This window comes from Fundulus heteroclitus, chromosome 7 (assembly GCF_011125445.2).
Source record: "Fundulus heteroclitus isolate FHET01 chromosome 7, MU-UCD_Fhet_4.1, whole genome shotgun sequence".
NCBI lineage: Eukaryota > Metazoa > Chordata > Actinopteri > Cyprinodontiformes > Fundulidae > Fundulus > Fundulus heteroclitus.
Window position 1 is genome coordinate 35,670,466 of NC_046367.1, and position 16,495 is coordinate 35,686,960.

Genomic DNA, 16,495 nt, shown 5'->3' on the forward strand with positions numbered 1-16,495 from the left:
GTTAAGTGGCTCTAATTTGACTTTACATGAAAATCTAAACCGACATGAAAAGATTTCACTCTTTTCATTAAATTGCTGTATATGTATTAAAATGGAATGACACATGGGTTTAAGTATTTAAAACATGATAAACAGTGGATGCAAAAAGGCATGGAAAGCCTGTAATCTTGATGACCAACAAAAACACGTCTCCTTACCAAGGAAGGCATTGAATAAGATCTCATCTTTTGATGGACAAAAGCAAAGAAAGCTCCTTTAAGACCTTTGTACACTTACTGTTGCAAAATTCACCCATGACATCGATTGGCACATGCACATCTAAACTTTTAATTGTACGATTGATCACCACTGGGGCCATTATCCAGAAGTGAAAAAAAGATAATTTCACAAGAACAGACAACTTACTGCTAATAATCCGAAAAGGTGTCAGAGATCTGCAGATGAGCTCAATGCACAGTCATAACTCAAGACCCTTCTGCTGAAGAAAATTAAACTAGCTGGAGCTCAATTACCATTTCTAGCAGGAGATTTGAAAAAATACAACTAGAATATAGTCTGCTCCGATGAGACCAAATGAGACAATGAACAATGCAGAGGATTTTGTACTAAGCACTAACTACATTTCTGTAAGTGCTCCATATTTATTCATTATTTCATCAAAAAAAAAAAAAAAAAAAAATCGCCCAGCTGAATTTATGGACTTGGTTTCGATATCTTCATGTGTGTGGGTTATTTGAGTTGTTATGAACCTGGGGTGTGCATGTTGTGCCATTAGCTTTAGTACAAAAACTAAATTGAATGTTTAACACCTATCTTTATCGTTTTATATTTACCGCACATTTATACCACTGCTACAAAATTTAAGGCATCCTATAAAAATGCCGGTTGATCTCATGCCACGCTGTGAATATGATCTGTCTGCTCCACTGAAGATAACATCATGTTGCCATACTAAACGTTCAAAATGGCAACCAGTTCAGCTGTTTTTCTTTCTTTATTTTGCCAAGAATAATTTTATTCCTTAGGGGGACCTCCTACATTGTGTTGAGTGCTGAACTTTCAGGCTCAGGCTATCATAAAAGAAGAAAGTTAAGAAGAGGCATCAGGTGCCGAAAATAGCACCTGATGCCATCCTTACACAGTAGCATTTTAAGCATATATTAGAGCCTTCTAATTCCCTCTCTAGCAGCTAATCTCTTTTGAAAATTATCGGTTCAACCTAATATTAATATCTAGAAGAATCCTGTCTTTTAAGCAAATGATTACCTAAATATTTGATCAGCAATCTATAGCTGAAAACTTGGAGATTTGTTGTAGTTTTCAGGTTAAAAAAACAACAACAACAAACTAATAATTTCAGATTTCATCTACTTCTCCCATTATGTAGTCACAGTGACTAAATCAGCTCTGTGATTGGTTCTTATAAAATAATATGGTTTGGATTTATTAATAGACTGCTGGGTCAACTATTAGTATTTTTTTTTTCCTTTTACTCAGGTTTCAGGTTTCTAGTTTGCTTTGATACTTTCTGTGTTGTTGTTTTTGTGTTTTTTTTTTTTTGTCTATTACTGTTTGTTAGACTAAACTGTTCCTGAGCGCAATGATTTGGTTATTTTTCGGAGGTTATAGAACAACTGTAAAAAGAATAAAAGTTTTTTTTTTTATAGTTTCTGCAGCTGTCTAATTCTTCTTTTTTTGCTTTTTTAAATTATATTCAAAAGGAGTTAGTTAATGAGCCATGTTTCATAAAATTAACTTTATTTATTCATTTTTGGCCCTAAACAAAATGTATTTTCAATGTGTAAATATACATGGCAAGGTAAGAAACTGCATTACAGCAGATTTAATATGAATCTCTCTGGGGCAGCGTCAACGTTTATCCTCTTTGATCCTAATACAAACGACATCGCTGTGAGATTGTAAAACATTACAAAGTGTTCCGACATATTTGATAATAATATCATGAATACACAACAAGTGCGTGTTTGCATGAATACTTAGTGGCAGTTAGTATGAACAGACAACTGTGAATTAGGTTTGAAAATCAGCAACCCTGCAGAGATGAACAGGAATATTTGAATAGTAATCATGGACCACAGAGCATATTTCAAACTTACCCAGTGGCGAGCCCATGCAGGTGCCTTTATTTAGGCAGTAGTCTGTGCAGTGGTTCACCTCGCAGCGCTCCCCTGAAAAGTCAGGCCAGCAGTAGCACCTCCAGTCTCCTTTCTCATTGGCCAGGCAGCGGCCTCCGTTCTCACAGGGGGGGCGGCAGAGTTCACCTGCGCAACAGCAGAAGTGTTTTTTTTTTTTACGTGTGGCTCAGAGGTGTGGTGCAGTCACATCTCATTAATCCGGTACGCAGATAAAGTTTGAAGGGCTACTTTAACAGGGGTGTGACGCTGAAGTAGAGTCCCGGCAGGAGGTCGATTTGCTCAGCCTTACAGTGCTCACAATGCTCCATGCATGACATTAATGCCACAAAACTGCTACTCAAATATAATTTAGGCTTTTTGAGATTCAGCTGCTTTGCGCAGTGTCTACTGGAGAGAAGCACCTGATAATATAGCCCACAGTACCTTGCAAAACCTTTTCCACATGTTGTCACGTTGCTACCAGAAACATACATTTTATTGAGATGTCAAGTGATAGATTAACACAAAAACGTCCATAATTGAGAAGTGGAAGAAAGGTGACACGTGGTCTTCCAATTTTTCTTTTTTTAAATATAAATCAGAAAATGCGGTGTTCATTTGTGGTCAGCCTAATCTGTGGAGAAGTTCAGGTTGTAAAACAATATCTTGATTTTGAACATCTCACAGATCTTTGTTCAACCTAGCATCCAAAAATAAAGAATATGAATTTTTTTTTTTTACAAACCTACAAAGAAACGGCTATCCGCCTATAAGGACAGGCTAGGTAAGAAGAACTCTAATCAGAGAAGCAGTGAAGAGGCCTGTTTTGCACACATCAACAGCTCAGGTGTAAGAATGTGTTGACAGGACAACTATTAGTTGGCCATCCTACATATTCATTTTTTTTTTTTTTTGCAATTCAATTCAATTTTTTTTATATAGCGCCAATTCATGAAACATGTCGTCTCGAGTCACTTTAAAAAATCAAATCAATCATATTATACAGATTGATCAAAAATTTCCTGTACATACAGCATATGGACTTTATGCAAGATTGATACCAATAAAGACACTGTTGACAAGGAGGTATAAGATACCCATAAATGGGAAACAACAAATGATGAATAAACTGCTCCGTTCAGAAAAGACCAAAATAAACAGCCACACTATGTGTAGTAGAAAATTAACCTCACTGTAAAACATTGTAGGCAACAGAACCCCTCGCAACCCCAATATGGATAAGTGTGTTGTGAAATGGATGGATGGTAAAACATAGTGGTGGCAATAATAACTGGATAACTTCTGCAGGAAAGGGAACCAGGTTAAGAGAAACGGAAAGAAGGGTAGAGATAAATGCACAGGAAGAACCTGCTTGAGGCTCCAAAGGATTTGAGATGGGGGTGAAGGTTCACTTTCCAAAATAACAATGATGCTAACATACGACCAGAGCTACAATGGAATGGTTTAGATGCGTATGGCACACTTTTCAGACTCTAATATGTGAGAACTAAAACAATAGAAAACCCTCTATGCTTCCACTTCATATCAACTTGTGTTGATCTATCTAAAAAGAAAAAAATAAACCTTTTATGGTTTATGCTATGTGGTTGTAATTTGACAAAATTAGAAAAAGACATACATCTTACACGTTTGAAGGGGGAGTACGATAGGATAATTATAGCCATGGCGTCCACACAAAGTAGCCCTATTGTTCATAGTGTGATTGTAATTACTACCTGAATTGTTGATGTCATTGCAGGTGCCGTTCACCAGCACTTTTCCCTCAGGACAGATGCATCTCGCCCCAGTTGGGTTTAGCAGACACATGAAATCACAAGACATCCTTAAGCAGGGATTTGATGCTGTGGAGAGACAAAAAATTAAATAAATAAGTTCCTGAAAAAAAAAAAAGAATCTAAGAGGGTAATCTGTTAATTTTGGCCTGTAATTAGAAAGACTTGTTTGTTTGAGGAAAGTGCGCCTCTTCTTTCTAAACTGAAACAATTAATTCTAAGTGCTTTAATGTTTGGTTTGGAGAGTGTGTGTTTTTTTTTCTTCTTCTTTTTTTCTTCCTTCAAGCAAGGAGAGGTGCTGGGCTAAATTACGTGTAGGACTTCACACTGAAGCCTCAACAACTATGAAACGTGGAAACAATTTCCTTTCATCAAGTTGATTAGTAGCTTTTTCAAGTGCTCCTCTTAGTTCTGCCTTCAGCCAACAAACAATGTAATGGAAGCATTCAATAACAATCCAGAATGAATTCTCGCAAAACTTGTGCTTTTATTGTAATAGGTTCAGCTCTCATTAAATGCATGCAGTAAACAGATTTGAAAGCAGAGGCAAGAAGAGATGAATCAAACATGGTAGAACGCGTCCAAACAGCATTCATCACACAGACGACATTAAAAAAAAAAAACAAAAAAAAAAAAACTTCTTTATATTCAGAGGTCGGTCTGCAGTTGTGATATGTCATCACATTTGCTCTGTTTCTAACAGTTACAACAATACAGTAAGCCATCATAAGTGTGCTAACGCCGAGGGCACAGAGCCATGATGAAAGAACTGTTTCCCATTTAAATTGTTGTTAGGAGGTTTTTGCTGAGGATATCAAGCCTTTGCTTCATAGCTCGGTGCAAGCTGAGTGCATCCTCTGCCCACAGACTTGCACGTTTTGCACTACATCGCTGGCCTAATGAGTCTCTGGGGAGAGGAAGAGCTGTCCTGTAAGAGGAAAACTGACCAAGACCGGGCTCTCTTATGTTCTGCAACCATTAACACCGAAGATGTAACAAATACCAGACACGGGTTTACCGCATGAAGTGAGTGAGAGGAAGGACACGGTTGTATTGATTGGCTGCTTTTCAGGGCGTAGAGATTTCTTTTTTTTTAGGTTTCATATCTGTAAGAGAATATCATATTTGACTGGGGTTCAATCAATAATTGAAAAAAAATTGCTGTTCTTTAAGCATCATGAAATCAGAATGTACTGTTTTAGTTTTTTTTTTTTTAAGTGGAAATATTGTGTAGAAAATGAGGTCTGGCTGCTAGTGTAGAGCAGAATAGTGAGGGGTTATCATCAGCAAGCCAAGTTGCATGCTATGTGTCTTCAAATTAGTTATTTTGATATTCTGGTCGTTAGGTACAGTGGTATTCAGAAAGTTTCTCCAAGGTTAATCTCATGTGAGGTCAAATTTGCAGTTTTAAGACAAAGCATATTTGTGATTTGCTTTGAAGGACTTTTTCACTAATTTCATGATAGTTTCCAAAGTTTACTATGTGTTTTCATCATAGCTCCCAATCTCAGTGGCATTTCATGATTCATAATAGTTCTCAGTTTCATTGAGACCTAAGGCTTGGTGAAAATCTTTAAAATACAATTAAAAAAAAGAATCAGTTCAAACAAAATGTTGAATACAACTCAACAAAATCCAAAGTCTGACAGAAGTTTACATAATTCATCTTGGTCAAGGATCTAACAATAGTTGGGATGTAAATACTGATTTGCATTGTTTGTTTTTTAAGTTCTATTCCAGTAGCAACTTCAGTAAATTTTAAAACAACAATTTTTGATTTATTGTTCCTTTTAACCACAAAGGTTCAAAAATGACAACACAGTTAATAACTAAACTTTACATTTCCTAAATCTGCCAATGCTATAAATGATGCTGGGCTTAGTTGTTAGACATCAATATTAATATCTGGTTAAATGTCCCTTAGCAAGTTCCACCGTTGACTTTTTCTAGCCCCAGCAAACTCCAGCCATAATTCTGACTATACTTGACAATTATTTCAGGCAAACGTGGTAGAGATCAATCGAACCCCATCACAGACACTGCTTTTAAGCATGGTTGAGAAATGTCCAGTATGTTTAAGGTCAGCATTTTCTATTAACTTAATTTTTGCTACTTAGTTAATCACGCAACAGTTTCTCTGGATGTTTGGAATCATTTTCCTGTTGGACCATTTCACTGGCTCAACGTTTCCACCATCTGACACAAACTGTCAACCTCAGATGAAGGAAACTAAGTTACAGAGATCAGGAAGAACCCATGATCCACAAAGGCTCAAACACAGCATGAACTTGAAGCTGCTGGAGCACCAGTGTCAAGTCAAAGATGGATGTTTATGGTCTCAATAACAAAAAAGGATGTTTGGAGATCTCAATTTAAGGCTTTCAGATTTAAGAGTGCAGTACCCACTGTCAGGCTTGGTGATGGCAGCATGATTATGTGGGTCTGTTGCACTGCCAAGTGGTACTGGTGGATTGGACTAAGCTAAAAAAAACTAGGGAGACTGACCTCCAAAACCTTCAACCTCATGTCAAATTGACAGCTATAGTTCAGAACTTGAAGATTATTGGATGTTCTAACAGGATGGGGATCTCAAGCACATCAGAAGAGAGCTGCTGGGACAGATAAAGCAGGCTAACAATATAATCTTGAAAAGCCCTTCAAAGCTAACTCTGTGGAATCATGCAGTTTAAATAATTGTTAACATGAGTGGTGCAGTATCCTGGGATGAATTATCCAGAATGTTTATGACGGCTCCAACAAGAGTGTGGTCATGGTGCAACTTCCTGAAGTACATTAAACAAAAATACTACTGAGCTTTATGTAAGTTTAAACTTGCAGATCTGATTCTTGCTTTTATAATCAACTCATGCATTTGCCTTGCATCATCCTGAAATACTTTAAATGCTTCTTTAAAAGAGCTAAATTAATTTGATATCAATGGCCATGATGAGTCTATGTAAACTTCTAACAACCGCTGTTTGATTTAGCTGGAGGAGTGATTTAGATATATCCATATGAGGAGGGCTTACCGTCTTGCTGTTTGTAACGGTGGGAGACAAAAACATTTGTGGGCCTCTCCACCCCCAAATAGAGAATCTCCACCGCCTGTTTGCCATACTTGTGAATCTTGAAGAGCTCATGTTTCAGTCCGGTTCCATAGATGTAGTCCTCAAATAAATCAATTCTGTATGGCTGAGAAATTCCTGAAGATGCAGCAGTGAAAAAGAAATTCAGAATACCGGGGATGCTGAATGTTTTTATCCTGTGACTTATATATATATATAAAAAAAGAAACAGTGTTGTGGAGGGCAGATTGATCTTAATACAACCTACCCTTCTGAGAAACACAAGCAATACTGCTGCAATTATTTGATAAGAAGTTGTGCTCCACAAATACTGTGGGTTTAAATGGAAAAAAAAACAAAATACTTGTACTTTTTTTTGTCTTCTGGGTTTACCGTGTCTTTCGCTGATTGTCACAAGGGGGTCTGAGCCATCCAATCTCATGCTCCCTATCTGTGAGAGCTCAGGATCAGCCCAGTAAATACGTTGGTTGAAGTAATCAATTGCCAGCCCTGTGGGAGGATGAAGGTAAGCAATTTATTTACCTGACAAATTAAACTGAAATCATTGTAAAACCCCTCAACGCAGGAGACCTTCAGGTCAAGAAAGTCAGATTAGTTGTAGACGAAGCAGCTGTGTTTTAAAACAGAACCAATCTATGCGCTCATATTGAACATTTCAGCTGTGCCCTGTGGTTTGATGGTGGGTTTTAAGCATTAGGATTCTTAAACAATGACTCACTTTTACTTTCTCCAAAAGCTCTAACTAGAAAACCGAGGATGCTGCTGAGGCATTTAAATAGCTCTGTGTTTTTTTTCTCGTTCCAGCACTCAGATGATGAATTTCTCTCCTTGTGACCAAGACAGAGCATTGGTCCCTTGGATTAAAGGAGGCCAAAGCTGCTTTTCAAAACTAGATCAGCACTAAGTGGCTCCCTCTAGACCCTCAGACACAAACAGATTTGCCGTTAACTACTCTTTACTTACTCTTTGTTTTGTTTTATGGTGTTAGCCAAGACTTTAATGGTCATAATAATGTTACATTGTAAAGAACTTATGTTTATAATCAAAAACGCTATTTGCATTAGTTAAAATTATTTTAGTAGCATGATATTAAACTAATAAATAAGAAAAAAAAATATTCCAAAACCACTGCCTGGCATTATAACCAAAGCAGCTATTTAGTAAGGTATACGGCATCCTCCACCTTTATCGGTAACTCTGGTAAAGATGTATACGCAGCCCTAAAACAAATTAAAATGTTATTGCTATAGTTAAATCATACTGAATGTTTTTGCTGCAGTCCTCCAAGATTGAGTTTTGGAGATTTTATTCAACCTCAATCATTCTGACTTTATGGGATGGCAAGACAAGCACTGGCCGCTGTTATGCCTGGTTTGCACAGTTCCAGGTCTTGTTGACTTAATTTACTGCCCTGACTGTAGATACTGTATGGGCACGATCAGCATAGTAGTTAATTTCTTGTAACCTTTGTCTGACTTAGAACTATCAAAACACACTTGCTTTACCTGAATGAGATTTTCTCATATCTTGCTTATTTTGAGGAAATTTGTCTCTGACGTGTCATAGTCGTACATCAAGCACTTATTAAAAGTTCACAGACATTCCAGTCAAATTCCAAATATATAGTATGATATAAATAAAAAAAGTAACATTTAATTCATAGAATTATTAAGAATTCCAATCAAGTTGACACTGTGATTTTCCTAATCTGGTATTTTTTTGGGTTAGGTTTAGACTCCATACACATGTTGGACTTCTCCAAATATTTGTGTTATAAATGGGTGTAACTACATTTCATCAGAGAAGATCAAAATGTTTCTCATTAAATCAAAATTATGTCTCATGAAGCAGCTTCCAGATGCTGTCAGCATGTGACATTGGTAAAGTTAAAGATGACATTAGCAACCCAGTCTGTGAATATGAGTGCTTTAACCTGTTAAGACTTAATTAAGAATTAAGATTTAAGAACATTAAGCATTTTAATCTAAACATAGGCTTTTCAATACATAAAAATGATAAAATTCTCTTCAGACATAGTTTTCTTTCTCCTGACAGGTCTGTATATGAGGTTTACAAATGATGAATCATTTGTATGTTTGAAGGTGTCTAAAGCCTATGTTTGGACCAAATTATCAGGTATTAAGAGGTTATGATTGACACCCTGTTTATACAAGTTAATTTCAACAAACCAAAATATAACTGAAAAGCTCATTTATTTCAGTAATCCAATTCAAAAAGAGAAACTAGTTTGTTTCAGATTCATTAAACACAAAGTTGGTCAGTTAGATTATTATAGTTTATAGCTGATGAACATACAAAATTTTGTGTCTACCCATTTCTATGATTTTATAGGCCATTATATTGCCAAAACATGTGGCATTTTCAGTATTGTCATTATTTAATTTACTTTGTCATGTAACAACAAATTTATTGAGAAACAAATTTGGGGTTTTCATTAGTCATAATCATCCAAATTAAGAGAAATATATTACAACACTAAATCTACACAAAATTATGAAGTTAAAATTTTTAGACAAATTACTGAAATAAGCGATTGTTTCTATGATTCTAATTTTTTTACATACCAATTTACAGGATATTCTAAAAGGTGGCGAAATTAAAAAAAGGAAGTAGTTCTAGAGGTGCTTGCAGCATTTTGGGTCTTTATTTTTTTATGTATTGTTTCATGGTGAGTTTTGGAATACAAGTTATTTAAATAAAGTTAGAAAAGACACTTTTATTCCACTTCTGAAAACACAATATTTTTTGTCATTAGAACCAACTCAGACTAGGAATCTGCAACAGAAGATTGGATATTTGTAAGGCTGTTTTTTTTTTTTTTTTTTCACCTGCATGTGTATTTTATTGATTTAAGGTTTTAGTTCACTTTGAAAATATTTGTTTTTTATCTTATGTCTATGGTAGGAACACCTTTTTTTCGCAGGTCTGTTTGCAAAAGAAATGCATACTCATTGAAAGGGACTGCTGGTCTAGCTTCAGTTATAAACGATGCAGCATTTTATATTTGAAAACCAACTGATTAATACAAGCTCACTATTGCACATCTGCTATACATAAACTCTTTAGAGGAATCTTTGATAAAATACACAAGGTATATAAAGGTTTAATGGTACATAGATGAACACAAAAGTCCTTTGTATCTTTTCATATTCAGTATTACACCTCAGAAGGCAACACTGCTTCTATAATCAGGGAGGGAATTCGTTTTACCTGTGTGCTTATTCAGCCTCAAAGATGGACTCACAGGATAAGAAAAACACTCACTGTTAATGCTCCATTCTCTGTTTACCAGACATCACTACCGAGTCCCGTCAAGGTAATAAAAATGTACCATAGGGATAAAAACAACAGATGGAAATAATAAAAACAGATATATCTACCAGTGGGTCTCCGGAGATTTTTCTCCAAGAGAACTCTGCGTAATGATCCGTCCATGGCTGATTCCTCTATTTGAGAGTGATCGCCAATAACGCTCCAGTACATCATTCTGCAAGAGACAATTCAAATAGCTGTGCTTCTTTGCAGGATACTCCATGCAAATAAAATAAATCCGACATGCAAAGATCATGCATTAATATAGGCTGATAAAATATGCATAGAAATCTATTGCTCCAATTTTATACTTCACTACAACAGCCTTGCTATTTCTGTTTATTGCAATGCTACAGAAATAAAAGGAATGTAATGTAATGTATTAATAACAATATGTGTCTGCCTTTTTTATTTGGAGACTAATGACACTATGATTTTGTAAAAAAAAAAAAACTAAACAAAGAAAATACTTTTTTTTCCTAATCTGGTATTTCTTTGTATACTAAATTGATGTACCCCATACAATAGTTGGACTTTTCCAAATATATTGTATTAGAGTGCGGCTTTAGGGTGCCCTCAATACATGAGCTGGTTTTGCAATATTTAGTAAGACACCATATCCGTTTTAAGCAATATGACAACTGGTAGTAGTAAGAGAAAGGAAGTCAAGTAACTTCTTTAAAAACATTGCTCCTATATGGTATTAAAAAACATTTAAATGTGGAAGTCGTCCCTTAATTTTAAAAGCCTTATCTATTTCCTAACGTTATAAGGATAATGTGTTTTAAGAAGTGTCACCAAGAAAAAGAGTCACTGAGCACACAACTCACCCCCTGGCTGGGTTTACAGTAATGGCATATGGCTCTCCCGCTATGTCAGTAATCAAGCGAGTGCAATTTGGCCCCTTAAGTTGGCCCACATTTATGGAATATCGTAATTTAGTCCAGTGGGCTGTGTAATAGCTGAACCAGTGCATCCGGGAGTGATCAGTCCAATAAATGTTTCCCGTGATCCAGTCAGCAGAAATGTCTCTGGGACGGCGGAAATCGGAACACTGCAATGCATAAAAAGCAGGTTCTCTTATTCAAATCCTGTGCATGCGTCGTCCAAATGTGTCATATAAAAGGCAAAGCAGTAAAACATTATGAAACAAACAGTTTATGAACTCAGACAACTCGAGAAGCAGAAGCCGTTTTTAAAAAGACAAATAAAGAGGCCCGAAGAACTTACGATGTTCTTAAAACTTGCTTTCGTTTGGCCTCTTTCAAGAGTGTCCTTGTAAAAGATCCCGCCAGGGTTAAACTGGGTAGCCCATATAAACTTTTGCTGATGAAACAGAACATCCATCCCGATAATGCGAGCGTTGTCCTCAATGTGAGTGAGCAGTTTATGGCCCTGGCTCTGGTTATATGGATACACAAAGCTTCGGATTTCAGTGTCGTTGGCGATGTACAGCACTCTGTCATCTTGTCCTGCAAAGATAGTTATTAAAATTACAGAAAGAAACATGAAAATGAAAGTTAATATACATGATCAACTACCTACCCTTGTGTGGTTTAAGGTACATAAAAATAGAGCTAACAGATGTAATAGTCAAACATTAAATTAGAGCAGAGTGTGGTAGCATTCATACCTTTAGCTACACAGTTGCCGTTCACCTCCTTATAGTTCCGATCGCAAGTACATTTAAAGGACCCTTTAGTGTTTGTGCAGTAATGAGGACACGTGTCAAACTGGAGACACTCATTTATCTCTGGAAAGAAGAGGGAGAATGACATGTTTGTAAACACAATTCCAAATCAATATCTTCCTGTCACTGAAACACTTAAAATGAAGAGATAAAAAAAAAAGCTAAAGACTGACAACTGTTCTTTTTCCGCTACATTACACATGATGTGGAAAGTGCATTTGCATTTGTTGCTGCACAATTAAAGTAGCCTTTATGACAACTGAGATCATTTAGACATTATTGTCCCTTCTCTGATATATTCCCTCTAAATGGCTCTGTGTGGTCTGTTTGTTTATCTTAACCTGTCTAAAGTGACAGTGCTGTGATAATATCGGAAGACATTTAGCTCAATACTTTATTTATTTACTAGTGGTGAACATATAACAAGAAGGACAAAAAAAAAACAACAACATCTTTTTAATTGACTAGATAATGTTTAAACTACAGTACCTTGCAAAAGTATTCATACTGAACTTTTCCACAATTTGTCATTTTACAACCACAGCAATGTTTGTTTAGTATCATTATTCTGCTGGAAGGTGAACCTCTACCACAGCCCGGAGGTTTTGCCAGCCTCTAACAAGCCTTCTTCGGGGATCACACTGCATTTAGCTCCATAAATTTCCCCCATTAAGCCTTCCCAACCTGTTTGTCCCTGTTTCAGAAACGCATCATCACTGCGTGATGCCGCCACCATCATATTTCACAGCGGGGATGGTGTGTTTGGGGCAACGGGCGGTGTCGGTTTTCTGCAACGGTAGCGTTTTGCGTCTAAGCTGGAGCGTCCGGTGTTGGTCTCTTCTGACCAAAGCACCTTTGCAGCAAATTTGATGTGTGCCCTCGATGGCCTGCAGCAAACCAATGTTCTCTAATAAACCTCTCGGTCCTTCCAAAAGCAAAAGATTTATCATAACCCTGACCCAGATGATGAGTAATCTATCCTGGTACTGGAACAAAAAAAAAGTGTTATTTCCATCTTAAGGTTTCATTGAGATTTTACAGATTTTTACTTGTAAAAATCATGTTTCATAATTATTCACAGCTTTGTGTTGCCCTGTCATATCAAAGCTTGTTAGTGGTTGTAACGCGGCAAAATGCAAAATAAAGCAAATCAACACTTTTGCCAGGTACTATAAATAAGGGGTCACATTTCACATTGCTGTTATAAAAACACTCATATCTTAAACCTATAAAAAACATATGAGGGTAAAGTCAGAAACTTTTTTAGCCATGTGACTCCAATCAATCACTTATATAACAAACCAACATGGAAATTCTCATGCATTACCTTCACACTGGCCTGTTTTTTGGTTCCTCTTAAAGCCAGGTTTGCACTGGCAGATCGCATTAGCATTTGTTTGGTTGCAAATTGCATCCTCTCCACATGGATTTGTCTTTTTTCCGCACACATCTCCGCTGGAAACTACAAATAAATACAGGACCTTGATTACACCTCTGTATCTCGGTTCACCGCTGGGGCTTTCCTTTGATGTGCAACAGCTAAGAGTGCATCTTCCTCGTGCACGCAGAAAAAAAACAACACACCTCAAACGTGAGCGCACATTTATTATCACAAACAACAACACCTCACATCTTAAATGAGAAGATTGCCGCTCCTCGCGATAACCTCAAAGCGACACGAGGTGCATCGCATCCCTTTCAAAAAAACGTCTTTGATATGCGTGCCAAAGTCACCTGCTGCTGTACTTACACGATTTGCAGTCCTGCTCGTCCGAGCCGCCGTCGCCGCAGTCATTGAAAAGGTCACACTGAAGCTGCATCGGGATGCAGCGTCCATTACTGCAGGTGAACTCCGTCTTTCCACAGGGCCGAGGCCTTCCGGCTACCACCTCTGCTTTGGCACATAAGGTTTATTTATAAGAAAAAAAAGAAAGAAAAAGAGCAATTTATCCTGTGAATATTGCTCTAAAATAGAGAACCTCTGCAGCTCCAGCATACCCAGCTTTATTAAAGAAAAAGTAAACACAAATCACTCTTAATACTGAAGTAAAGAACTGAATAGTTAATGCGATTGTATTTTACTTTCACATTAATAATAATGAAAAAAAAAAAACATTAATTAAAATAATTCCCTTCTCACTTTTGTTGACCTTCTAGAGTTCAGCCTGCACTCATCTTTACAAATGCCTTCACCTTATAAACAGATATGTAACAAAGAGCAATGCAAAACTCTCAATAATCCCTCAGGATTGTGTTTCTCGTTTAGGATATACATTTAATCCAGGTATCTCTTATTATATTTGATTTATGACCGATTAACCCATTTGCCCATAGCTCACTTACTGTTCATAATTTCAAGGATTAGTCACCAGAGTGGAGGGATTTGAAATATCCGTCAATAAGACTTGTATTATAATGTGATTTTTAATGATCTACAATAATGTGAATAATTCTATATGTTATCTGTAAACCTTCTGGGATTTTATAGCTTGTCCAATAATGTTTGGCAGTGGGAATATCATCGATCACTAAACTATTCAGTTTATTGGCACGTATCAGTGTCAACCAAGCATAGGGCTGTTTGAGTGAAAATACAACTTGAATGAGTGCAGGATGCGTCCTTTGGAGTGTTACAATTCACACGAGGCGGGGTATTCGCTCACAAAAGGTATTTTATCAGAAGTTACTCCTATTGGCTCTGGAGTTCTGATGTTTGCTTGAAGTCGTTGCTCAGCTTCGGTGCACACTAAATTGACTCCTCACTGGATCCAAAGCATTCGGCACTACATTCCCAGCAGCTCCATGAATCTCATACAGCCGGGCTTATAAAGCAGGCGATCGATTAGATGTTAAACACAGGAGGAAAAGATGAGCAGCCTGTCCACATCGTTCTTGGTGATAATGGAAGATATATGAACAAAGCAACGGATGATGTGATTGGTCCAACCACGGGCTGCACCAGCTCCACATATACAGAAGGAAAGCGAGGCCAACCGGGCGCCATTGATTGTAATAACATTAATGGGCTTAGAGAGATATGCTCTGGGAAAATTATTCCTTATTGGCAAAACAAAAATCCCCATGACTTTGATTGATTGCAGTACGAAAATATTGGTTGTCACATCCTCACGGTAAATGACGGATGAAGTGTTAATGTTCAGTTTAAGGAATGTACACAATCACATATTTTTTTTTTCCACAGCGAGTCTAGAAATAGGTTATTATCTTTGCTGAAGGTGAAATTGATGTGGAAATTGTTCTGTAGAGAGTAAGAAAATGTACATTTTGCACTCTCCAACACCGTGACAATAAAAAGGAAAGGTGCATAATGAAGTGATGGGGAGGAGGATGATGGGATTAAGATGAAATTGAGGAGATGGATAGATGGAAGAAGCATACAATGGTGAGAGGTAATGGACTGGGGTAAGAGATGGATGAGGGTCTCAATGGAATCGGAGAGAAAGATGAATGAAAGACAAGAGAAACAAGAGAGTGATAGAAATGAGGAGCCATTTGTCCTTCTACTTTCTCTTTGGTCTGTGTGACCATTTACAGGCAGCTTGTGCTGATGAAAGATGGCAGGATGCTAACAAAAGGACAGCTGGTTGTTTTGCAATAATATATATATATATATATATATATATATATATATATATATATATATATATATATATATATATATATATGCGCACACACTTTTTTTTTACTTTGACAACAAAAGGGGACACCAAACATAAACTAGTCTACAGTTTCCTCCGTCCACATGAAAGGAATAAGAGGTAAATAATGACTAAAAATCAGCCGCTAATCTTTACACACCATACTGTAAATGAAGTGAATAAAACAATATCTGTTTCACTGCTCATCAGCCATCCTGAGAGAGTTCAGTCGTCTGAACTTTGCTTATAAATAACATGCATTCTCTACCTAAACACCCGGTGTGCAGAATCAAACGTGCGCTTTCTGAGCTCACCGCACTCTTCTTCATCGGAGTTGTCGCCGCAGTCATCCACTTTGTTGCAGACCTGGTCCATGCGGAGACACACGTGATCGTTCCTGCAGCGGAAAGGCCTCGTAGGTGGACAAGGAAGTTTGGCTGGAGGCCAAGAATTAAGAATGTGTTGTTATTAAAATTTAAGATACAGCACAAAATCTTCCCTTTAAGGATATATAACGGCAGAATCATAAAATCAGTTGGCTTTTAAATGCTGTCTTGGGAGATTTTAAGCTTACCACACATTTCTGTATCTTCGTCCGAGTTATCGCCGCAGTCATCCTTGCCGTCACAAACCCATGTGTGGAGTTTGCATAAGGTGTTGTTGCAGATGAATTCATCGGCTCGGCAGAAGAACGCTCCTGTAGTCAGATACAGGTTCCCACAACTTTTATCACAGCAAGTTAGGTACGAGCGTACAAAGGTTCACATTCAACTGACAACAAAAACTGATGGTTTTGCAC

General features: G+C 37.1%; 1 protein-coding gene across 1 annotated transcript in view; it reads right to left on the reverse strand.

Moving 5' to 3' along the window:
* lrp1bb (low density lipoprotein receptor-related protein 1Bb) overlaps window positions 1-16,495 on the reverse strand; it is a 394,708-nt gene that overhangs the window by 25,112 nt on the left and 353,101 nt on the right. The window contains exons 72-83 of the mRNA XM_036139564.1: window positions 16,271-16,393; window positions 16,011-16,133; window positions 13,788-13,928; window positions 13,365-13,499; window positions 11,981-12,100; window positions 11,578-11,819; window positions 11,178-11,401; window positions 10,416-10,522; window positions 7,387-7,503; window positions 6,958-7,131; window positions 3,872-3,997; window positions 2,118-2,282 (exon numbers count right to left, since the gene is read on the reverse strand). Of these exons, the coding sequence (XP_035995457.1) occupies window positions 2,118-2,282; window positions 3,872-3,997; window positions 6,958-7,131; window positions 7,387-7,503; window positions 10,416-10,522; window positions 11,178-11,401; window positions 11,578-11,819; window positions 11,981-12,100; window positions 13,365-13,499; window positions 13,788-13,928; window positions 16,011-16,133; window positions 16,271-16,393 (1,797 nt within the window). The remainder of the gene's footprint in view (window positions 1-2,117; window positions 2,283-3,871; window positions 3,998-6,957; window positions 7,132-7,386; window positions 7,504-10,415; window positions 10,523-11,177; window positions 11,402-11,577; window positions 11,820-11,980; window positions 12,101-13,364; window positions 13,500-13,787; window positions 13,929-16,010; window positions 16,134-16,270; window positions 16,394-16,495) is intronic.